Source organism: Columba livia, chromosome 20 (assembly GCF_036013475.1).
Source record: "Columba livia isolate bColLiv1 breed racing homer chromosome 20, bColLiv1.pat.W.v2, whole genome shotgun sequence".
Classification (NCBI taxonomy): Eukaryota; Metazoa; Chordata; class Aves; order Columbiformes; family Columbidae; genus Columba; species Columba livia.
The window spans coordinates 2463369-2489106 of NC_088621.1; the positions used below are offsets into that span (position 1 = coordinate 2463369).

The 25738-nt window shown below is 40.1% G+C and overlaps 1 protein-coding gene across 6 annotated transcripts in view; it reads right to left on the reverse strand.

Annotated features, from left to right (window-relative positions):
• Positions 1–7014: 7014 nt before the first annotated feature.
• Positions 7015–25738, reverse strand: part of BRIP1 (BRCA1 interacting helicase 1) — a 46882-nt gene continuing 28158 nt past the window's right edge. For all 6 annotated transcript variants that reach the window (XM_021300432.2, XM_021300429.2, XM_065036272.1 and 3 more), the window contains 6 exons: positions 21533–21692; positions 20698–20819; positions 12558–12670; positions 11375–11457; positions 9509–9727; positions 7015–8689 (listed from right to left, as the gene is read on the reverse strand). In XM_021300432.2, the coding sequence (XP_021156107.2) occupies positions 7818–8689; positions 9509–9727; positions 11375–11457; positions 12558–12670; positions 20698–20819; positions 21533–21692 (1569 nt within the window). In that variant the 3' untranslated portion in view covers positions 7015–7817. The remainder of the gene's footprint in view (positions 8690–9508; positions 9728–11374; positions 11458–12557; positions 12671–20697; positions 20820–21532; positions 21693–25738) is intronic.

A 25738-nucleotide genomic window follows, 5' to 3' on the forward strand; every position in this document is an offset into this window, starting at 1 on the left:
CCATTTCAAAGCACTTAATAAACACAAGCTAAATATACGTAGAAGCTTTTTCCATCTAAGCAGGAGGAAAACACAGGACACAGCTCGAATATGTTTGCAGTCACGTTCAATTTACGTGAATTCAAAAGTGCTGAGGTATTATTTTATCTGATAGCCTTATTCTTCCCCTGAAAAAAATACACGGCTAAATCTTTGTATAGCCACGCATCTAGCTATAAACACCATGAAAAACTTTTAAATCTTCGCCAATTTTTTTATTATTATTATTTCAAGCCCTTCAGAGAGGAGAAGGAACTGAGTTTATCCTTGGCTCTGCTTACTCCGGGCAAAGAATTTGGCCAAATGTTTGTATTCCATCAAGAGGAAGAAGCTATGAACTTAATAAAGATAACCAATACCATATACAAATTACATCTGGAAGAAGGGTGGTAATTGTCTGTCTTTACACTCCCCCTACCTTGTATTATTGCTGGATGGTTGCAATTTAATAACTAGAAAAGTTCCCCAACTAGAATGCTGACAGCGAACTAGCCAGACATGCTGCGGACAACATCCCTGCCCACCGCACCCGCAGTCTCATGGTCTGACATACACCATAGACTTTAATTATGTAAATCTAGAATATTAGATTCACATTATATAAATCAGTTTCCTTCTAATTTCCTAGGAGGAACGGCTTACAGAACCCAGAGGTATCGGATTTAGAAAACATCTGCAACAAATTGAATTCACTCTTCCCTTCCACTACAGCCGCTTGGCCTTAAAGTGTGAAAAATGGCTACGACTCCGTAAACGTCGTGTCAAACTACTTGAAAGTACGCTCGCTTTAAGAATAAAAGAAAAGTCAAATTACAGATATTCTTACCTTGATTGGAGATTTACATTTTATAATAGAACAGAAATTTACAGGAAGGAAGAGCTCAGTGTAAAAAATTAATGATGAGAAGGTTAGATGCATCTAGTGAATACAAGTTGTAAGGCGTTCGGATGCTTTAACTACTTGAGCTACAATTTAATTGTGTAACAAGGTACAGCGAAGTACAACTTTTTAAAAGACTTGAATATAATCATTTATACGCGATGTTTAGACTCCTGTCAATGAATCTTGGAGCTTTTATTTTGTTCCTGTGCATGATTGCCATTCTGTTTTGAATTCACACCCACAATGGCCAAGATATTTCCCATACGGATAACAAAGAGGGTTTTTGTTACTGCTCATCGAGGGGTCAGTGGCAGCTGCACTATGTGGCCGACATAATCAGTATAAAATACCAGCTTGTGACAATGGCTGCTCATTAGAATATAAAATAATCAGAATGTTGAATCTGCAATTTCAGCAGCTGCTACTGTACGTTCTTCGTAACTTTTCAGCATCAGCTATCGCTGCACTTTCTGCTTCTTCACATCCCACATCTCATTTTGTTGATAGAAACCATTCGTGGGACTGAACAAATCAGATCCCTGAAACGCCCCGGTACAATAATAATCCCACAAAAATGGCAACAGTCTTACCCCACACCGCTCCGGGGACACGTTTCGCCATGCAGCTCCTCAAATTGCTGCCCCAATGTGGCAGAGGATCAGGCACAGAGCGAGACCTGGGAGTTGCAGAAGGACAGAACTTCCCAGCTCCGGCTTTGCTTTCCTTCACTTGCAAAACCTGAGTTTATAGAAACAAAACTTGACCCAATTTTTGTAGCAACACAGCACCACTGCAAAGGAAGCAGGGAAAATCATTACATTTTGCCACTCACAGCTTCATTGGGCATTGGCCTTATCTGATGAAAGCCCACTTGATTATCAGTACAAGGCAGGCAATAAATCACAGTGCTGGTGACTGTTCCAGCACTTTAAGAAAATTTTAATATATGTCAGGCAAGCCTAACACTAATTTTTGGTTCCTATATTTTTAAATCTCTCCTTCTCTCAAAAATATTTAAAGAAATTATATCTATTTTAAAGAGAATTTCAATACAGTGGTTTTCAAGTAAGGCTGACAACTAAGCAGAATTTTTCTGGCAGGCAGAATGCCAGCATGAGCAGGGAGGTAGGAGATTAATTAGTGTTTCATTAATGCTATTTATCTATTTTAAAAAAACCAAACTACATAAAGTGGCTGTGGAATTCCAGCCTTGAATTTAAAAATTAATTAGCCTATGAGCACCGAACTCTTCTATCCCTGCTGTCCGCAGTTTTCCCCACTCCCAGGAGCAGCCGCGCTTTCCCGCATGCCTGGCAGGCTCCTTCCCAGATAAACCCATTTGACCAGCGCTGTCCTAAAGTGCCAGAGGCACCGGGTTATGGCTCCAGTGCCACATCTAAGTGGCAATAATCTGTCAGCACCAGTGATCAAGGCCATTAAGAGATCCTCATGGTAAAAGCGCATCATGGTAGGTGCTATGAAATGAGCCCACGGTACTTCGCAGAACCTACTCAACTTGTCTCTGACCCAGACAAAGGAAAAAATAAACTTTCAGCTTTGAAAGACAATATATTAATGTATCGGCTTCCCCTAAACTACTCACACTCTTGTCTGGATTGTACCTGTGCTGACCATGCTTCTCACCCACGGCCACCATCTTCTGACACTGGAACAGAAATGTGGCTACATTAGCCCATTAACACTCTGCAGAGAGTATCTTCTTATTCACACTCCTAACAACACCTTACGTGCCCAAAGATATTTATGATTAATGAAAATTAACAAACTGTGGAAAGAGAAGAAATACTAGTTTAGGAATTTAAAAATCAGATTGGGTAAGAAGTAAAAATTGTATCATGAGAATATCTGGGAGCAAGAATGGATCAGATGAGCTGGGAGTCTGCTCCGTCCCTGTGCTTTACAGGCCCGTTCTGCAGCCCTCCTTGTACTGGGTTTATGGGGCCATGCACTACCTAACTACTCAGTAGTTACTCCAGAGTTACCCCTTCTGTCAGTGCCCATGGAAGTTTGCATTTGTACAAGTATCACAGAATCCCAGAGTGTCAGGGGTTGGAAGGGACCTGGAAAGCTCATCCAGTGCAATCACCCCATGGAGCAGGAACACCCAGATGAGGTTACACAGGAAGGTGTCCAGGCGGGTTGGAATGTCTGCAGAGGGGTGACCTCATTCATGTTTACAGATATCTAAAGGGTGAGTGTCAGGAGGATGGAGCCAGGCTCTTCTCGGTGACAACCAATGATAGGACAAGGGGTAATGGGTTCAAACTGGAACACAAAAGGTTCCACTTAAATTTGAGAAGAAACTTCTTCTCAGTGAGGGTGGCAGAGCCTGGCCCAGGCTGCCCAGGGGGGTTGTGGAGTCTCCTTCTCTGCAGACATTCCAACCCGCCTGGACACCTTCCTGTGTAACCTCATCTGGGTGTTCCTGCTCCATGGGGGGATTGCACTGGATGAGCTTTGGAGGTCCCTTCCAGTCCCTGACATTCTGGGATTCTGAGATTGCGGAGCAAAAGGAAAAGCGCAACGTCAAACCATTGTGACTAAGAGTCCTTTTCAGCCTGATTTAACATTTAGCTGCAGCACTTACACATGCTTTATAGAAAGGCATACGTTCACATGAGCTTGTATTATATCACAAACATACACATCAGTGTGCACTATTATCACTGCAAATGTAGAAAGCATTTGTTAAAAACGATTACAATCATGACTGCAGAACCTCTAATAGTATATTACTAGTATACCTGTGCCTGTTCGCAGCAGTACATCCTCGGTCATTTCAGATAATCCAAGTAAGATGAATACTTATTTCTGTAATGTCAACAACTATTTTCAGTTTTTATCAGTCAAGTGATTTAGTAACTATTCACATGCCCAACAGCTAATAGTACAGTAAAGAGAATCTGGTCTCTGCAGAACAATTTAATTTTGATTTTTTGGAGCTGCAAGACAAGTATGTCCTTCATAAATACTCAGTAATGATCTATTACCTGTGAAACGTTTAAAGAGTATTTTACAGCTAACAGGCCCCATTTCTTTTAACTGGTATTGTATGAAGCCGCCACCATATTTAAATGGTGGTATCAGCTGACATAAGCAACTATTTAATACCAACCAAATGCAGTTAGACTTAAAAATTGTTTAATGTAAGTCATGTCAGATGAATGTTATTATCCTCCTAACTCTCAAAGATATATTTTTCAAAGCTCATATATAATAACTAATAGCCAGTCACAAATACTTTTCTTCATAAATAGTCACTACATCTTTCAGGTTATATTATCAACAAAAGCAATGTTAAGAAAATTTAAGCTGATGTAATGGTTTTCACGGCATCTTTTTGACAACAAAGCTTGTATCTAAGATCTGACCACTCACAATTTCTAAACCAGATTATAAGGCTAAATCCATGCAAACCCTTAATGGATCAGGATTTTATTTCCAGCGCTGCAAAAACTTCAGTTGTGGCCAAGTCTTATCAGCTCCGGTGGCAGACAGATTACAGAAGATGTGCCGTGGATAAGTATGAAGCACCACCAGCTTAAACCAATTACACACTTAGCACAAAGTTGTCAAACTACAGACCAATGCCAAATCCTAACATGTAATTTCTATCACGCTTACAAATTTTCAGAATTATACTGGGTAGAGAGCCTCTAAGAAATGCAACGCGTAGCTGCAAAAACCTACAGTAGAAAGGGCAGTATTTGGAAATCTCTAAGGTTTCAGTGGTGTGTAAATAAGGAAACTGTAGTAATTCAATACTTACCATTTCAGAATCTACAGGGTTTGTTACTAGAAGGCAATAGTTAAAACTTGCCTGCACCTATTCACTGGGAGACATATCTATTCAATTATTTGCCAGCTGACAGTCATTTCTTTTACAATAAGAAGCGTAATGACAGGTAACCACAAAGCAATCCTTAGCTGTCCTAATTACTCTTTACAGGCAGGAAAATGTGTGATAAAATGCATGTTCTGTGATTCGCTTCCCCTGGTTTACTTGCTTTGGTGCTGTTAACCTGTAGCTTCTGACGGCCTTCGACAGTGCACTTAAACCACATGAAAAAAATCTAGACAGACAATCACTGTACAATTTAAGGCATGTAATTAGCAATTATTTCATGCACACTTCACAATAATAATCTGTTACGTACTAAGGGAAAGAAACATTAATGAGCTACTTCTGGTGCTGCTCTGTGTACTGTGTTTGCATAATAATGAGGTCCAATCTGCTGGAAAACACATAAAGGACAAATTAATAAGGTCGTCATTTTTGTCTAATGATGCTTAATACAGTTTTAGCAATCTGCTCAAGACAAAAGGCGGTCACTCAGACATAGCCGATTATGCATTCGCGTGGCAGATGAAATCTTTATTAAACAGAATGATGAATCTGATTAACATGCGATAACAAATATACAGCCTGCGAAAATGACCGTGCCACCTCCTGCAAGCATCCCGCACGTCGACTATTAAGGCTTTACTCAGATTGAGGTCAGACTGGTATTCCCGATAGGCGCATTAAGATAAAAGTTTGCCAAATGTGGTAACATGCTGAACAAAACAATATCCTGTTATATAAAAGCTACTGTCTCAACAGCTGACTGTCTAATCGGTTATAGCAACTACTCCTTAATAAGTTTAAAAATTTAATTGTCAGAGTTTCATTCACCTTTGAACGTCTGAAAGACAATTGATGACATTAGCTAAGCTAGATCTTAAAGCACCTCGAGTCCCCTACATTTACAGTACCAAAATATTTGCTGAAGTTCAAAGTACTATCTTTTATAATGTTGCCACTGCAAACAGGAATATACAATTACTTAGGGTATTTTAAGGAATATAAAAATAATATCAATTGATATGGCACTGATTTCACATGAAGTCTGAATAAGTTAATGGAGGTTTCTAGGTCAATGGCAAACACGTGATGTAATTGAATTTGTAGAAACGTAGCAGTAAATTTTAAAATCGAACTTTCAGTATAAATGTATAACACCCAGATGAGGTTACACAGGAAGGCGTCCAGGCGGGTTGGAATGTCTCCAGAGTAGGAATTGCAGAATCTCAGAATCCCAGAATGTCAGGGATTGGAAGGGCCCTGGAAAGCTCACTCAGTGCAATCCCCCCATGGAGCAGGAACACCCAGATGAGGTTACACAGGAAGGTGTCCAGGCGGGTTGGAATGTCTGCACAGAAGGAGACTCCACAACCCCCTGGGCAGCCTGGGCCAGGCTCTGCCACCCTCACTGGGAAGAAGTTTCTTCTCAATTTTAAGTGGAACCTTTTGTGTTCCAGTTTGAACCCATTACCCCTTGTCCTGTCATTGGTTGTCACCGAGAAGAGCCTGGCTCCATCCTCCTGACACTCACCCTTTAGATATCTGTAAACATGAATGAGGTCACCCCTCAGTCTCCTCTTGTCCAGCTCCAGAGCCCCAGCTCCCTCAGCCTTTCCTCACACGGGAGATTCTCCACTCCCTTCAGCATCTTCGTTGCCCTGCGCTGGACTCTCTCCAGCAGTTCCCTGTCCTGCTGGAACTGAGGGGCCACAACTGGACACAATATTCCAGGTGTGGTCTCACCATGGCAGAGCAGAGGGGCAGGAGAACCTCCCTGACCTACTAACCCCCTCCTTCTAACCCACCCCAGGTACCATTGGCCTTCCTGGCCACAAGGGCCCAGTGCTGGCTCATGGTCACCCTGCTGTCCCCAGGACCCCCAGGTCCCTTTCCCCTACGCCGCTCTCTAATAGGTCATTCCCCAACTGATACTGGAACCTGGGCTTGTTCCTGCCCAGATACAAGACTCTACACTTGCCCTTGTTCTATTTCATTACATTTTTCCCTGCCCAGCTCTCCAGCCTGTCCAGGTCTCTGATGGCAGCACAGCTTCCAGTGTCAGCCACTCCTCCCAGCTTGGTGCTGCTATGGCAAATGAGCAGTTAATGTCATCTCTGCTCTCAGTCAAAATACATCAATACCTATAAACCAATCTTCAGATCTTAAAAATCCTGCATCTTCATATTAATATATGATGGAAATGAACAATCTTCTAATGAAAAAAAAATCAGGTGTAGTACGCTTTATTACAGCAAAATCCTGGCTGTTTTCATTGCAATACATGAAAGAAATGTTTAAAATACTTCAAAAAAAGTAGACTGAGGAAGACTTAACAGATCTTCATGTACAAATTTTCATTGTTATATATTGCATAGTAAATGTGTTTGTAGGGCATACAAATGAACACGTTTCGATACGAATACTAACAGAATGTGACCAGAAGAAATTAGAACCTCTCGCAAAAGGAAATTGTAAAGAAACCTCAACTCATAGAAAGCAAATAAAGACCACTGAAAAAGCCTCTCATCATCGTCAAATATCAAACTGTTCAAATACTACAGCAGCTTCTGATAGTCACTCTGACAAAAGAAATGTGAAGGAAACAAAATCCTGAAGAAAACACCTATTTCAGTATCCAGGCTCAATCTATCATATTACTTGATCTGCAAAGATGCTGTTCTCATATTTAATTAAAAAAAAAGCCCTAATAAATGCAAAAAAACCAATTTGATTATATGGGTGTTTTGCTTTCTGAGAAAAACCCAATTGTTTGATTATATTTAATGGCCGTTTCATTAAATCTGGAATAGACAAACCCCAGCCTGTAACTACAAGCCAATTGCTACTCGGGCTTCTGTTTAGAATTTCCACACATGATGCCCTTTCACCACACAGTTAGGATAAAGAATCTTAATTATGTCTATAGAAGACTACAGGTTAACTTTCACAGTCACAACCAAGAAAGTCTAATGACAACTGGAGTGTGCTGGCAGCACACATGGAACGAGAGCAGCGGCTGTGACCGGGGCACTACAAGCCACTGTTGTTCAACAGAGAAGACGACGCACCTTTATTTCGTGATCTGGAAAGACTGATCTTCCGTTTCTTGGTGTCCATCTCCTGAGATGCTACCTGCCCTGCTTCTGTTTCGCTAGTCATCTCTGCATTATTAACCGCACTATTCTTACTCCCCTCGTTGTGCATTACTCCACGTAAACTTGCGCTTCTGCTATCACCCATCTCTTTTTTAGCTACATTTAGTGTTTCTGAGGTGTTAATTGCAAAGACATCAGTAGCAGCTGTGCTGTGCCCACATTTAGTCTGATTCTCATTTGCATTACAGGTTGGAACCAGTGGTTTGATCTCCTCATCCTCTGTTTCTGCATCATCATAGAGTTCAGGTGTGAAGTAGATACTCTCGTCCTCCTCTTCAGCTTCTGCAGATCCGTTTAACACTGAAAGTTCAGGTTTCCCTCCTGCTGCAGGGAACTCACTGCAGGGCTCAACTGGAAGCTGGAGCTCACGCGAACGCTCTTCAGCAACTGCGGCCTCAGGGTTTTTAAGTGAAACATCAGTTGTTTCTAAACATGATTCTGGTGCGCTTGGTTTCTGTTCGGAAATTAATGATGACTGGCATTGATTTACACTGTCAATAAGTTCACCAGCCCTAGCCACATTCTTTTGTTTGCTGTTCGCTGTGGACACACAGTTCTTGGCTTCAGGCAGAGGTGTTGAAGTCAGTGGTTTAAAGCAGCAATGTTCCTTCATAATATCCGCATTAGTCCCCCCATTCCTTCTTTCTCTCTCTGTTTTAGTTGTTGGCATTCTGGGTGTGGAGTCCATATGTTTTCGTCTTTGTGTTACATGGTGAGAATGAGTCTCTACATCAACTTTCTGGCCACCTGTGAAAAATCACAAAACATTAATTAATTGTATATGCCTTCCCCTGCTGATTTACAGCACGTTTAGCACATCAAAATTACCAGTGTTTTATTAGGTTTACAGTTATTTTATAATACTCATTAAGATCCAATACAAACAAAAGCCCAGATGTTACAACTATCTTTGCACATGAATTGTCTTGATTAAATCAATAGATTAACTGGCACATGTAAATTAAAGTATGACTTGATTTAAAACTTGTATTTTTTTTATTATTGTGCTCTTACGGTATTTACATCTTTCTTGCCTGAAATGAAGTCATAAGTTCTCCTAAAATTTAGGTAGGAATAGATATTTTCTTGTAAAGCTGGTACCAGAAGAGATTATAAGGAAGGTGTCTCACTGCAATGTCTAAACAACAAATGCAGCTTCAGCCAGGGCACTCGTCTTGCAAAAATGCTGATCTTTATAGTTTTTGATGGAAAAATAAAGTAAAAACAATTTTGATTGTACTATAAACTTATCAAACATTATCAATTGTTTTAAGACAACCAGATGGAATGGCAATTAATTACAGTCTGTTGAGCACAGCTCATATACATTTCTGAATAATTATCATTTTGCACCATAGCACTTCTGTAATTTTAAAAACTATTTGTTTCTTCTGAAGTAACATGCAACGTCACATTTAAAATTGTTGAGGAAGCTTTTCACGCAGGAAATGAACATACTTTGTTTCCTTGTTGCCATGATGTGACTTGGCTGATTTGACACTGTAAGATTGACTGAGCTGATGGTTGTAGTAAAATTAATTTCTGAAACCAAATATTGCTCCTCACCTTTAGCAGGAACATCTGGTGACAGATGAATCGTTGACTCCTGTTGAGAGGCTTGAGACAGGTCTTTTGAGTTTGAAGGTACATGGGGAAATTCACTGCTGCACTCTGACAAAGCATCAATGCCTTTCTGGTTTCTTGTAGCGAATGCTTGCAAGGATTCGAGTGCACTACTGAAATTTTCATGGTGCTGGATTTGTTGACGAATCCATTTAGATAATCCTAAGGGGCAAAAAAAAAGGTATGTTACCACAGAACTACATCATCTATATCAGGTACTACACATCAGTAAATAGTACCCTAATACTGGAAATACTTCTACATACATATAGTATACACAGAGTCATAAGTATTTCAAGAAGCTACTCATGAAACTAATATAATGTTTGTCTTCTTTTCCAGGGCCGGGAACTTAATTTAATCAATGGTCATCTTGACTCATTTGTGAAGTTTTACTTTCAAGAAAAACTACTAATCTTACCAAATCTTGGCCATACAGATTATTTGTATTACTACATGTATTACCTCTGTCCACTTAGATAATTTACATGTATTTTTTGTACAAACAGACATGCCAGAAAACAGTTTGACTTGTACCACAGCAGCTGAGCTCCACCTGCTGACTACACTGCAACATTAGCTGTTTACATCATCTTTTTGTCCACCTGTAGTAAATAGGGCAGGAACACAGATATATAATGCATTCCTGAGCAATGTCTGTCTTTATTAAAAAAAAGATGAGTGTGCACGACCTGTTTTAATTTGTCTGCACTTATTTTATCTGTATAACACTACAAACAGAATATACTTTTTGCATATTAAGGATTTAGTGGCTCCTTAATAGGAATGGCAGGTCTCCTGGCTCCCTTCCTTGACTTCCTGTGTGTCAGGATGCTCTGATCTTGTGCCCGGTAGAAACAGTCCCTGAACACTAACCAGCTATCTTGGGCCCCTTTACCTTCAAGCAGCCTTGCCCATGGCATTTCCCCCAGCAATTGCCTGAAAAGGCCAAAGTTTGATCTGCTGAAATCCAGGGTTGCAATTGTGCTTGCTATCCTGCTCCTGCCACAGGAGATCCTGAACTCCACCATCTCATGGTCGCTGCAACCAAGGCAGCCCTCAACCTTTACCGCTTCAACCAGCCCCTCCTTGTTAGTGAGGATGAGGTCCAGCAGTGCACCTCTTCTAGTCAGCTCCTCCACTCTTTGCATCAGAAAGTTATTGTCAAGGCACTGGAGGAACCTCCTAGACTGTGGCTGGCCGAGCAGTCCTTCCAACAAACATCAGGGAAGTTAAAATCCCCCACCACAACCAGGGCCTGTGACTGTGAGGCTGCTCTCAGCTGTCAGTAGAGGACTCATCAACTTCCTCACCCTGATCTGGTGGCCTAGAATAGACACCCACAGTAGTATCACCCTTGCCATGCTGCCCCTTAACTTTCACCCATAGATTCAACTCGCTCCTCATCTGTGCCTGGACAATACTCAATACATTGTAGTTGCTCTCTCACGTAAAGAGCAACTCCACCAGCACGCCTGGCTGGCCTGTCTTTCCTGAAAAGGACACAGCCATCCATGGCCACATTCCAGTCATGTGTGCTGTCCCACCATGTCTCTGTAATTGCCACCAGGTCATAATCTCCTGCCCTAACACAGGTTTCTAACTCCTCCTGCTTATTCCCCATGCTGCACGCATTGGTGTACAGGCATTTCAGAGATCGAACTGAGCACACCGATTTCACCCTAGGGGTGATATATTTCATTAAGGCTTTTCCTGCTCATCTGTATTTGTATAACCATATTTCTGTAATATTAATTTCTCACTATTTATTAATATTAGTAATTTCCCAGGAAGATTTTTGCAGCTCACCAGTTATGTACTTATTTGGGTTATTCCGGAAGCGATCATCAACTAAAATCAGAGCACCCCAGTCGTTCCTATGTCTTATACACCTGTAGGAGAGCAAGAAAACAGTGTAAACATAGAGTGAATATGCTAAAACCCATGGGGATCGGATGACAGGGATTGTAATGAGTCAGCTGGAATATGCCAAAATATACAAGAAGTGCTTTCCTACTGTCTTGCATAAAAATTGTTAGAGATGCCACAGAAGCTCAATTTTCCTTCATTTCTTGAATGTACTGAATGAAAACAAGTTTAAGAAAAACCCGCACAAATACTTTAACTAATGCTTTTATTCCCCAAAGAGGAATCTAATAAACCAGGCCTGTAACAACACACATTTACAAAGAGATTTTACTCTGTAGATGCTTTTCTCTCAATTTTCTTTCTAAACTTCAATTTATGTTATTGCATTTGTATTAGGTCTGATTTAAATAACAGGAGTCTTCCAGCTGACGTTTCTCTCCTTACCTATAAACCTGTGTCTGTAGCTCTGTGACAGATGTATGGCATGATCTGCGACAGACAGCTATAACTACCTGTGTATATGATAAATTTTGTTGGAGAAGGATGAATTGATTCTAGCCTGTTCATAAAAGTGGGGGGAATTTTTTCATTTGAGAAAGTAAGCTCTACCGCTTCTTGTAAATCTGGAAAGAGATCAGTGGGCACGATAATTGAATTGACCTTTCACAATGGTTGGAGAAAAAGAACAAAAAGCTGTTTCTCTCTTTCAAATGTACTCGTAGCCTAAACATCGAACAATTGTTCTGAGCCCCCCAAGAGTGTGAATAATTAGAACATTTGAAAAGACCTAAGGATTTTCGTTTGGTTTGTAAGCTCAAGAGCTATTTGTCTCTGCAAACGCTTTCCTTTTTGCACATCTGGACTACAAGCAATTAAAACCTGCAACCAAACTAAAGTGGAGTTCGAATGTAAAACAAAAATTCTGAATTATAACAACACTCAAATGCACAGACTGAAACCCAGACAGTTACCAGTACAGAACAGCTGAAGATCTTGTTTCTACGATACGAGTTTTCCAGCCTGATTTATCCCCTTTGTGTTATCAGGAATTACTCCTTCAAGATGCCACCAAAACGAAGTTCTACAAATGTATATATTTTTAATTATGTTCAGTTTATCTCACCTTCCCAGGGCTTGGTTCAGAGCCCTATAAGCTTGAATTTCATACCACTGGCTCCCTGGTAAAAGGCCTCTTGTATTTTTGTGCTGGTCATTGTACTTCCTCTTTAATTCAACCTGATGAAGAAATCACAAAATATTGGTTTTAATAATTACGTTGAAAAGGAAATCATCTAAATGGGGGAAAACAAGCAAACATTGATTAAATAAGTGGATATATAAAGTGTGCTCCAGTGCTTGAACTTTATATAAAGTGTGTGATCTGAATTTGAACAATAATTTTGGTTTTGGCCAGTACATATAGTTCCAACATATATCAAAAGCATTTGTTATTATTGGGAGGAGGGGGACTGAATTTCTTTTAAATAAAACCCCACAAAACCACACCAAAAAGGGTCTTTCCATTGCTCTTTTGTACAGTATTAACCTTTCTAAACTGACAAGTGAAAGGACACGCTTCAGGAGAGAAAACAGCAGACTTCTAACTTCTTCTGACAGGTAACTTTCAAGTTGCATTTGGATAAGAAATTTTACTTTATGTACTTATGCCCTTTAAATTGCCTGTCAAATTTACAAATTCAGTCTTTACAGCCAGAAAGTAAATTCAGTTTGATTTCACAGATTTAATGTTTGTTGCAGTCACTCAGGATTTAGTGACTGGCATCGGAGGTTGCCCTTGTATTTATTTCAAAACAGGAGATGATTTCTTATGAACATTTTAAGAGCAGTAAAACCGTTCTTTAAAAAGGAACTTAAGCTTATCTGTGCACTTCTCCAAATGGCAATACCACTGGAGGAACAAAAGGGTGTTCCTCACCTCTTGAAATAAGGTATGATGATGGAAAATTTCACTGAAGTCTTTAAAACATAACCAATGACAGTCTCCTGAACATACTTTGGATTTGTCTTCTAGTCCTGCTAAACTTTCTAAAAATTTCCTCTTCTGAAGAATTTCTGTTATCAGTAACATTTTGGCCATTTGTAATAAAAGTAGATTAACCAGAGTGTCTCACTGTGCTAACAGACTGTCGAAAACAGTATTAGAGTAACCGGTCATGTGTCTTACACTGATAAAATTATGACATTTTAATCATGTGCATCAAACCACTGAAGTACCAGGAGAATGGAAACCAGTCAGATCACCTGCATTGTATTGCATTACGCTGTGAATACAACACATTACTTAGACACTCTTCTAATACATTTTTGCATTATGCAAATCTATCCTGCTTGTACTGCACATCAATGCCATTTCATTTCTCAAATTATACAAAAATCCACGTTCTCTTGGGCTAAATGTGTAATGCATCTTAACAACCTATCTTTCCTATCTTAGAAAAAGGGTTAATAGAAAATATTTCTGTTTTCTCACTTAAATGATCGTGTCTCAGCATGAGATGACAACTTACATTGCTGAGAGTTCAGTTTGCATTATAAGACTAGTAAAGGTAAAAGGCCAGGGCATGTCATTTTAATGCAATCAGAATCTATTTCATTGTATAACTCTCACATTATGAAGCATCAAGTCAGCGCCCAATTCAAAATGACATGTTGCATATGTGAAAAAGCCAGTCTCTCCTGCTAGCAAATATCCGCAATGCGCAGTAAACCACAGGCTAGAAGGGATTAGTTAAAATGTCAGAAGACAGCCTTTTACTTTTACCTGTTCATCCTTAAAAACATACCCCTAGCTCTCGGGCATGCTTTGCAGACAAATGGCTGCGGTGGCAGCAGCACAAGGCCCGTGGCAAGTTCTGCCATCCTGTCGCTGTCAGACGGATTAGGCTTTGATCTGTCTGGGAGGTCGCGGTCACATCCACATTAACCCAAGTCTAACAACATATACCTGCTAACCGCTCCTTCTTTTAATGCTTAATTAGTTTGACATCTTCCACTACGGAATATTAACTGAGAAATATCAACAGAAAAGAAATGCCATGAACAATTGGGTTTTTTTTTTTCTATGACTTGGAAAAACATTTTGAGGTTTCTGCTACGATTCAGAAGAATTGTCAAATGTATTTTTCAATCAGAATTAGCAATACCAGCTTTTCTTCGATGTCAACATTAAACGACATTCATTATATTATATTATATCACAAGTGTTTGGTAAACCACTAAAACAATTACTTGTAGTAACATTGCTTCCCATAAAGAAACACAGATGTCCTGAGGATTCATATAGGTAGAGAACGTGGATTTATACTGCGATGACCATGGACTATATCAGTCAGTTTATGACACAAAGCTCAGAAGAGTAGCTCAAAAACTAGAGTTTAAATTCATCTGGCAAAGTTTTGATATTTTTATGATGCATTACTTTATTTAACCAAATACAGCGCTACACTTTGCTTTCTAAAACACAAGCAAACCAAACCATCCTAACTGTTACTACTAGTTGAGAAGCCAGGCCTGTTCTTTTATAAGACATCACTCCACAAACATCTTCAACTGTCTCCTGTTGTCTCTGGGAGATTAAAAACGACCTCCAGTTTGGAACCTGTGGTTTGTAACCCACGTTCCAGAAAGAGAAAACTCCTAAAAGGAAAAAGGCAAATAAGCTGGGGATGGTGTCAGTACATGCGCACGTGTAAATTCATGCCCTTCACTCCCCAGCACTCTCCTCCATCTGTTCTCCATGGAAATAAAAAGTCTGAAAATGGATATATGTGTTTTCTGGCATTCCACTGACTTGTTTCTCTGGTTTTATGAGAGGAAAAATAGTAATGAAAACAAAGGCCATTGCTCGCAGAATCAACAAAAGCTCTTAAAAGACATATTCACATTCAAGATCTACTAATTCCCCACCTCCGAAAAAATATCAGGTAGTCATTCTCTGCTTCCATCCCCAAAAAATACATAAAAATGTTTCTTAAGCAAGTCTACCAACCTAAAAGTCTCCTGTGCCCAGTTAGAGTCTCTCTTCCACCTGAAATAGCAATAATTAGAATTCTTCAAGAATATACTTGCCATCTACTTTCCCCCTGCTGAATGCCAAGCAATCGTAAAAGTTTGTGAGAGTGGGAAAGTAAAGAACATGAAACTCCATTTCTTTTCTTTTACATCTGAAAATCCTTAAATGGAAGTAGCATTAAATAGTGCAGCATTTAACTTGAAAGGCGGTAACAACGTCTGTGAGATTTAAGACTAAATAACCTGGGCGAGTCGTAGAATATGCTTCAAACTTCTTTGCTCATCAGCAGACCTACCAAAAGTTGTATCTAAACACAATGTCTCAGTTTATTAACCCACAGGGAAAAAAATGTTCTGGCAGACTCCAAGCATTCCAAGTGCAGTGTGAACACAAATACCGCATTGCTCGAAAAAAACAACAGGAAAGCCCCGCGGCTGTGAGCACAGCAAGACCATATATATGGTGAATAAGACATGATCAATACCTTGTGCTGCTCAACTATCTTTGAGATGCTCTGAAGCTCCGTCCTCCCAGAATCACTTGGACAGACGAATCTTTGGGTGGCTGAACCCTGCGGCTCTGCCCGGCACGTGGGGTACAACTCAAATCAACAGCGTGCGCAGCAAAGCCACGGAAACTTAAAAATAGTTCAGGTGACCTTTTCTGCCTGAAAATTTCTATGCCTTCCCCTGGTAAGAGTGAATAGACTAGAGAAAGAACATCTCTGCAGATGGAGATCTCACTTGAGCTATTTTGCAGAGTGTTGCGCTCAAACAGGGCACCTGGAAAGGTACCGGGCATCCATGGGATTGAATATAATCAAAACTAGGAGAAGTTACTGAAACCAGGAAAAAAAAACAAATCATGAATGTGGCAAGAAAGAAACTATATATGGAAAAACACTGAGAGGTCGTTTCTCCATAACCCAAAAGCTTAAATGTGAGATCTGACTACAAAGGTAAAGCCAACCAACCCAAGAGCAAACTACTGTCTGTTGGAGTCTGCCAGCGGCCACTGTCCCTTCTGGGGCAGAAAACCAGCACTAGCGCTTCGTGCACAGCCGTATTCCTCTTATTTTGAACTCACAAGGTATTTTATGACTAAACACTTCCCCAGTATTCTCACTCTTAATCCCAGTGTTAGGGAGATGGGAAGCTTATGTAATGTTGTAACCACCAAACACTTCTAGTATCGTCAACTACACCATGCGGCATCTCAGAGATCTGGAAGTTTTCCGGTTTGACAAATCTTGTAGCACATCCACCCCGGGCCCATCTACTCATCTCGGTCTTGTAGGCTTTGAGAGACTGCGAACAAGTGACTTGATTAAAATCTAATGCAACCAAAACTCTCCTCTGAAGAGAAAATTCAATCCATTTCCAGTGAAGCAGAAGTGAAAGAAAAACCCAAACAGCTTCCCTCGAGGTACGAGGCGGCCGCGGCCGCTCGGTGCCACCGCGGCTCAGGTGAAGTGGGAAGTGTCAGTCATCCTTACAAATCCCCAAGGTGATAGCTTCACTTTTAGAGCTTTCAACATGCTTTGACAGTGAAGTAAAAACGGAAAGGTCAACGCTACTTGCTAAGGACAAGATAAACACAAGAAAATCACTTTGGAATTTTTTATGGATCAGAAAAGTAAACTATTAAACGTCAACAAAAAGTTTTGATTTGCTGTATTATCTATCCAAAGGCTTAACTTGCGGATATATTCAGGGATGATTTCTGTGATCTGTGCCAACATATTGACATTAACCTTGCACCGGGAGAAGAGAAATGCCATCCACTCATCTTACATGCTAAGTTAACCTCAGCGTTACCTTTCCTAGCTCCAGGAATGCTGGATTCCATAGGATTTTACAGCTACCCCCACATCAATACTCTGCCATCAATATTTTTCTCTTAATTCCATTGGATGTAAAAAGAGTCTGAATGGCTTTGACTTTTTACAACCATCCTTATTTCTGGAAAAGTGGGAAGCGCACAGTATGTTGCCCAACTCAGGTTAAGCATCTAAAACAGCAATAGTTTTCTTAGAAGTTTTTCTTATCTTAGAAAATAGGATGCAAGAAATGAATTCTTTCAGCAGCCATTTATCTACATTCTTTCTCTTTTCAATGAGGGAAAAGCATGTAGATTCAAAAACTTCCACGAAGACTAGAATTCAACTGAAATATTCAGAAAAATGCCGTTCTTCCAAAATGATACAAGTATCTCAGTTTGTTGAGCCCTCAAGAATGGAGAAAGAAACTTCAGCCAGATAGCTGCAAATTCTTTGCACCATGGAGTTACCTATAACCTAGAAAAATTGTAATTGAAATGATGTATTCCATCACCTTTCACAAATTACGTTGCTGGAAATAATCAAGAAAATATTTGCCATCGTAGTTCATATTCACCCTGTAGTAGCTGTGGGAAATACTTCTCATTAACGGCAAACTCAGCCACAGCTCTTGAGTAATGTCATCACACAGAAATCCTGGCCTTATCAAGATTATTTTCCTTGCACGTCTATTGATGTAAAAGGGTTTGACTGCATTTTCCTCTGTATTTTGGTAAAGATCTCTTAGCTGTTACATGATTAAGTAGACTCTACTGTACGACGATCAAAAGCATCTGGAAAGGTGGAAGGGAAGAAATGCCCTGGGAAAGCGAGCTCAGCGCTTGCACTTCAGAGCCACCCATTATCAACATTTCATAGCGAGTTTCTTTATTTTCAGGTCCCCGAGGTAAGAACAGTAAATTATGACTTGAACTAAACAAGTCACACTTGGCTCCAAAATCAGATTTTCCTACCTCCAGTTTCAGGTCCCAGCGGTGGGCAGAGGAAATCCTGGTCACAGCCAAAGAAGTCAGTTTTGGCTCCAAAATAAATTTTCCTGCTTTACTAGAGCCAAAGCCTACCATTGAGAGCACCATAGCTTTAAGCAATACTTTAACATTTCTTTTATATATATTTTGCTTTAGCAACCCGACTCTTCAGCAATATGAAACCGTTTTCAGTAAGTCAGAATTAGGGTTTTGGCCTCTCTTTCTTAAATCAGTATCGTTTATTATCGAGTACACTTCTGAGCCTTAATCATTTCTTTCTCCTTAACACTAACAAAGTGCTTTAGACTCTTCCCTTTGTAAAAATGAGTGAACACAAGACACTATACACATAAAATTTTAAGTGAGGCAACTGGAAAAGAAACTGAATTCTAGTCATTAAAGGTTCTACAGAAAATAATGTAACTTATAAAAGCATACTGTTACTTAAGAAGACCAAACGCTTGCCATTTAATTCCAGAAGTTGTGGCATATATTTAGCACAAACATATGGAGAGAATAAAATTGGATATTATACACCAGGCTTGACAATGAGTTTCTTGCCCAAGTAGAGGCTGATATCTGGATCCAAAATGCTACAATTCAAAATATATAACAGAAGTTAATGAATAATATGTTAGATAACATGTATATGGGATTACACATCTTTTTCTGTCATGTTATTTATGTTCTCTAATATTACAGTTCAGTGGTATTAGCATCAAGTTACAAATCATAAATTATACTTAGAAAGCAGGTTGATCACAGACAAGTAATATTAGCTGAGATGAGCCAACATCAAACTGCCAACATAAAACATTGGTCTCCAAAGGTACGATTCTATGCACCCCTGTGATTGTGCACAGTCCCACAAGTATTAAAGGGATTACTCACACAAGTAAAAGCTACGTGCAGGAGTAAGGGGTTAGAGAATTGAGTCTTAAGAGGACTTTTGGTAACCCAAAAAGCAGACATGCAAGTGTATTTTTGTGTGGAAGTGGAACACTTTTTAGTGATTTAAACCAATCCCAGAAGTGTATAATTCACAGATAATCCAAGGGAATTGTTAATCACTTCCATTTCCTGTTTTTCAAGTGATGTCGTTATTAATCATCTTGCCAGTTCCTTCTTTTGGTATAGCTACTAAGCACCTATTGCTGTGTAAAAGCAACAGATGTACCTGCCATGTCTATGTAGGTCTAACTTGACTCACGTCACTATATTTTGAATTTTCTTCTGTCTGCTGAAAACTCAAGCTCCTCCCAAAAATTCAAAGCTGGAAGGTTTAAAATACCCAGGTTTTAATCTTAAAATCCTACAAAAAAAAAAACCCACCCTGCATATTGCCCTCTAATTACATGCTTTGAAAACAATCTCAAATAGGAAAATGATTTGAATGAAATACTGTAATTATATACTTCCTGATAGCCTTATCACAAATTATTTCTGCTGTTTAATGCGAATATTTGAACAGTGGCTTTCACTTTAAAACCCAACTCTGTTCCCACCTCAATTCCAAAGGATTTAGACCTGATTATAAAAGCAAGGTTAAAGATGAAGTTGCATCATAGGCAGGTTGCAACTAAAAAAAACCCCTGAAGTCTTGGACAAAACAGAACACGGTTCAATTGCAAGGGAAGTGCTGCCAGCTGGAGATCACTTTGGATCCAAGCTCTTGAGCAAAAGACACGTTCAAAGTAAAACCAATTTCCCCGAGCATTATTGTAGGAGCAGTGCCGTGCACCAGCCAGCTCCTCAGGTCTGATGCTCAGAGACCGGTGCCTGCCCTTCTCTCATCTAGAATTGATCACAGCAGTGCTTTGTGCATTACCATAGCTAAATATATATACTCAAACCTTCAGCTGCTTGCAATTTGGCAGCTAGTGTCCCTGTCCCTACTTAAAAATTTAGAGGTTTTCTTCAGTCTAATTAAAACAATAGCTCAACACAACACTGATTCTTTTGGAATTTAGTTATCAGTAATGGGATGTACTGCCTGTGATCCTATTATATTACATATTTGGTTGAAGTCAAGGTAAAATCAAATAGACTACTTTAATCTTAAGGAACATAATCCACTATGAACATAACTCACTCTTGACACATTCTTTTTCATTTAATTTTGTATTATTTAGAACCCAAACTCCTGAGTTTCTGGAAATAATTTGGAGTAAATTGCAAGAGTTCCAGCCATACTACAGACCAAATATTTCTAAAAGGTCATTTCAGCATACGCTTCTAAAACAAAGCTTTTCTAGCTCTAGAAAAACTGTTAAGTATTATTTGAATGTAAATGTTTTTATACTGAAGTACGGTGTGTTATATTTTAGGAAGACAAAACATGTTGTGGCTGAAGAGGTGCTTCAAGAAAGTTGTGCAAGCCCTGAAAGAACATCGCACGAGGCAGCAGGTGTTGATAACCTACCTGCAGGTCTTTCACATTTGGAAATGGAATACCAATGGTTATAACCGCACGGGCGTTCTCATCGCAGAAATCCAAGCCTTCGCTGACTTTTCCTCTGCATACGGCTATGAGGAGCGCTCCATCTTCAACAGGGCAGAGAGGAACATACAAATCATACCCAGGGCAAGTTTCACCAACATCTTTAAAGAGCTACACGTAATATAGCATAATACACCGTGTATCGGTCTGGAAAAGGTGAGTGGATATTAAAATGTTGACTTTAATAGAGGGATGAGATCAATACTATTGTGATTTTGAATATCAACTAGCAAAATAATTTTACACTACATAATATATTGGTGCTTAATTATGCAAGAACCGTATGTACTTACAACAAAATTTTAAACCTTAAATTTTGCACTCCAAAAATTGTCCTACTTCTCATTTGACATACTATCATTCTTTATTCTCTATACTAATATTTAAGTATTTTCAGGATAAATCCTATAGTGGCCCTAATATAAAACGGTAAATCACAGCTATGCAATGCGCTGTAAGCCCGATCCTTTGCGAAGCGACTCTGCGCTCTGCTGGCCGCACAACTGCACGTCCTCACACAGCTCCCTGCCTCCTGAATACCACTATTAGGATGATGCATCATCCTGTAGTTCACTATATCCTCACACAACAGCGTAAATAGCAATTAATCTTCCAAATTTATCATAATAACTTATTAAGTTGAGGTTAATTTAACTACTTATCCGTACCTTATTCTAATTGTTACGCACTTAAAGAAAACCTTTTTTTTAAGCTTGAAGAGCCTGTATCAGCTATTTCGCATGTCTGAAGAACGTACCTCTTTCTCCTTTACATTTTATTGCATCGTAGTATATTTTCAGCAGTTCATCGAAGTCACTCTTCGCCCCTCCTTGAGGCTCAGCAATAACTGTTTTAACCAGCTCCAGGTTTCTCCATAACCCCGTGTGCATCCAGCGATCTTTTAATTTGTCCAAGAGCTGAAAAAGAACAGAAAAACATGGAAGAGCTGTAACAAAAGATTAATCACTTGAACTGTTCAAATTCACAGACACTTACTGCAGTGAAGCCGCATTATTCAGTTTTTGTATTTCTGAATACCACTTTCCCCACCATACACCCTTGCACAGTGATGCAACACTGCAGCAGAACTAGTACCTGTCATTTTTACAATTAGAAATAGTGCAGAGTTTTGAGTTATCAAGGCAAAACCTCCTAAATCTATGAGAGCGGTCACTAAAGAGCATCTTCTGGTATTCCTCAAGCAAGAGAAATGCCATTCAAACTAGAAACTTACATTCAAAGTTGCAAAGATGGCAATAGAAAACCTTCCTCTTTTCTCTTTTGTGGGTTACCCAGGCCCTCCAGGCATCTATTAGACCATAATAGGCTGAGGCTTCTTGTTTGATTGACAGCAACAATCACAATAGGAAATCTTCAGTTTTTGATGGAAATGGATGAATTATTCACAAAAATCTTTGGCAAGAACGGAACAACAATTCATTTAATTCACACAAATGCTATTACCTCTTCCATTTAATGGAATTTGCTGGATATGGAAACTTTCTGGTACCCAGGAAAGAATGAACAAACACACAATACCTGTGCTACAGACATGGCCACTAAAACAACAAGAATTATGGACATGACTGAATACAAATAAATAAAATATAGAACACATACATGCCTCATAAGAGCCAGGAATCAAGTGCAGGATTCTCATAAAAAAATATTTCACTTCATGTTGAAAAAGTGCAAATGGGAGCAAGATAATGCCAGGAATCACAGGAAGCGACCATTAATGCCCACAGCCAGTCACTTCTCCTACCCAAGGGAATAATAGTTCCTGTAGTGGAAGGTAGTACGTGTATATTTTATTAAATCCCTTAAAAATGGATTCTCAAATGGTTTATTAACAAATGGTCTTCCTCCAGGAGAGCAGAAAATCTTGTTAGAAAGCAGCTGTCATCTCCCCATGCACTGAAGGATGTTTACTTGGGCAGCTTCTTTCTTTTTTTCCTTGCTGCGATTCAAAGACACCTGTGAGCTCTGATCTCCAGAGTGTCAGGGATTGGAAGGGACCTGGAAAGCTCATCCAGTGCAATCCCCCCATGGAGCAGGAACACCCAGATGAGGTTACACAGGAAGGTGTCCAGGCGGGTTGGAATGTCTGCACAGAAGGAGACTCCACAACCCCCCTGGGCAGCCTGGGCCAGGCTCTGTCACCCTCACTGAGAAGTTTCTTCTCAAATTCAAGTGGAACCTCTTGTGTTCCAGTTTGAACCCATTACCCCTTGTCCTGTCATTGGCTGTCACCGAGAAGAGCCTGGCTCCATCCTCCTGACACTCCCCCTTTAGACATCTGTAAACATGAATGAGGTCACCCCGCAGTCTCCTCTTCTCAGCTTAGCTGTAAGAAACCACAAGCTCAGTATTTAGATTCACCATTTGTTTTTGTCAGCTTCTGAAGTTTGGGAATGGGGGGGAAAACTCTTTTCTCAACATCTCTTGCCATTATGTCCCACTCTTCAGCAAAACCCTCTCACCCTGGGCCCACGAAGGAAAAGCTTTGCCCCGCTCCACTCGCCATTTCATCTTATACGATGCCAAAAATTGCATTAGGCATTTCCCACGTCATGGAACAAGACCAAAGATTTGTTTAATGTATTTTACCCTAAGGCAACTTAATTGTAATTTCCAGCATCTTAATGCAGTTGAGAAGTTAACTTGTCCTTTTTCCGCAGTATTCACTACCTCCGGACAGTGATGTTTGAAGTAGCAAATACCTGAAATGAGAGGGGGTCTAACACATAACACTAAAACACAATGAGGTTTTCTGGTTCACAGTTCCCTAGATCTTGTTCTTCTACAAGCACCTGCTACTAAATTTCTTTACATAGACTATTCCTTAAACATTTTAGCATTGATTCATGTAATGAATGGATTGCATCTTGCCAGTAGAGTAAAAAAGCATCACAGAAATAATCCCTCCATCAAAAAGTGCTTGGGGAAGCAATGGAACACTTAAAAATATGAGAGGATGTTCAAGAGCAGTACAGGAGAAAAAGGATAGTGATCTAAGCAGCACCTGACAGAGTAAAATAACTCTGGTTTACTGGCTAGTTTAACAACTATTGACTATATAATTACAACTATCAGTTACAATTGTATTGTATATTCTTGCGCACTTTTGAAACAATATGCTCTCTTGTTACCCATACATTCGTATAATGATAACTGAACAAAAGGTATTTCCAGGTGTACAAATTCTACACAAATATCTTGTAACCCTCTTAAAAGTCTGCCATTATACACTAAAAAAAGCACTTCTCCAAACCTGGGTAGTTTTTTTCACCTTATTTCTAAGTAACGTATTGTTTAATGATATGAAGTTCTACCTTTTGCTGTTATTCAGATATGAAGGGTAACTGGGGGGAAGAAGGAAACAGCCATTAGGTTTTTCTTAATAAAAATCACAGTATTGGCACCACTGCTAGTGCAAAAAGTCAGAGATTCCCAGGGGACTAACATTGATCTAAAAGCCTTTTCCCATGCAGAGCTCTTCATGTGTTTGCTACCAGAATTTTCTTTTTGAATAAGCACTGCTTCAAATCAGAGCGTGTCTCCAGTGGGCTGGAAACGTGTTTGAAGGGTCAAATAGAAGTTCTACACGCAGTCAGCACAAAACTTCAGCAATGGAAAGTGCCCCTCCAGCCAGCCCAGCGGGGCAGCAGCTCCACGAGGCTCAGTTTTGGTGGAACCGAGAGGGCTCAGCTGCACGTGGGACTGGAAGAGCTGTCGCTTGCAGAAAACAGGGTTATGATCTAACGCACAACACACCCAGAGACAGACAGTGCTGCTATGATGACACACGCTTGCATGAGCTCCCAAGTATCAGCCCATTAATGCGCATTTACACACAGACACCAAATTTCTACATTTATGTGAAATGGAGGGAGGAACAGGTGGTGTCAGTTTTAGAAGCAGCTACAATGTCATAATACCAGAATTGTCCCTTTAGTTTCAAGGCTAAAGTTACATAGTCATGTGTTTTGTTGTTTTTTTTAAGATCATTTCCAGCTATGGCGTGTAAAACAGCTGCCAAAACCCAATGTGTTGCTTTTTTGTTCAGGTGTCAAAACCAAACTAATAAGAGGCTTTTTTTCTCTACCTCAACTGAAGACCCTTCCATTCAGAGAGAACGTCAAGAAGAAAAGCAGTTTGCTTGTCTTAGTACAGAATGCTTCCCAGCATTTGGACTGCCAACAAAAACACAGTACGGGTCGCTTTATATATCACAGAAACTTCACTTTCATCAGCTGCCTCCTCTCTTCCTTTCAGTAAAAAACCAACAAAATCTATACACTGACAGATCCTTCTGCAAACTTGTCACTCCAGTCTTCACAAAGGGCAAACGGGAAACGGGAGAGGTGCCTGAGGACTGGAGGAAAGCAAATGTCACTGCAGACTTCAAAAAGGGCAAGAAAGAGGACCCGGGTAACTCTAGAGCAGTCAGCCTCACCTCCATCCCTGGGAAACTGATGGAACGACTTCTCCTTGGTGCCATCTCAAGGCGTATCAGGGATAAGAGGGTCATTAGGGGCAGTCAACATGGCTTCACCAACGGGAAGTTGTGCTTGACCAACCTCATTGACTTTGATGAGGACATAACAAGATGGATGGATGACGGCAGAGCGGTGGACATGATCTACCTTGACTTGAGCAAGGCATTTGACACAGTCTCCCACAGCATCCTCACAGCTGAACTGAGGGAGTATGGTCTGGATGAGCGGGTAGTGAGGTGACTGTGAACTGGCTGAAGGGAAGAAGCCAGAGAGTCGTGGTCAATGGGGCACAGACCAGTTGAGGCCTGGATCTAGTGCAGTGCCTCAGGGGGCAGTGCTGGGGCCTGTATCATTCAATATATTCATCAATTATTTGGGCGAGGGAATAGCGTGTACTATCAGCAAGTCTGCTGATGACACCAAGCTTAATCGCATTCCTCACCAAAAAAGAAAAGCCCTCC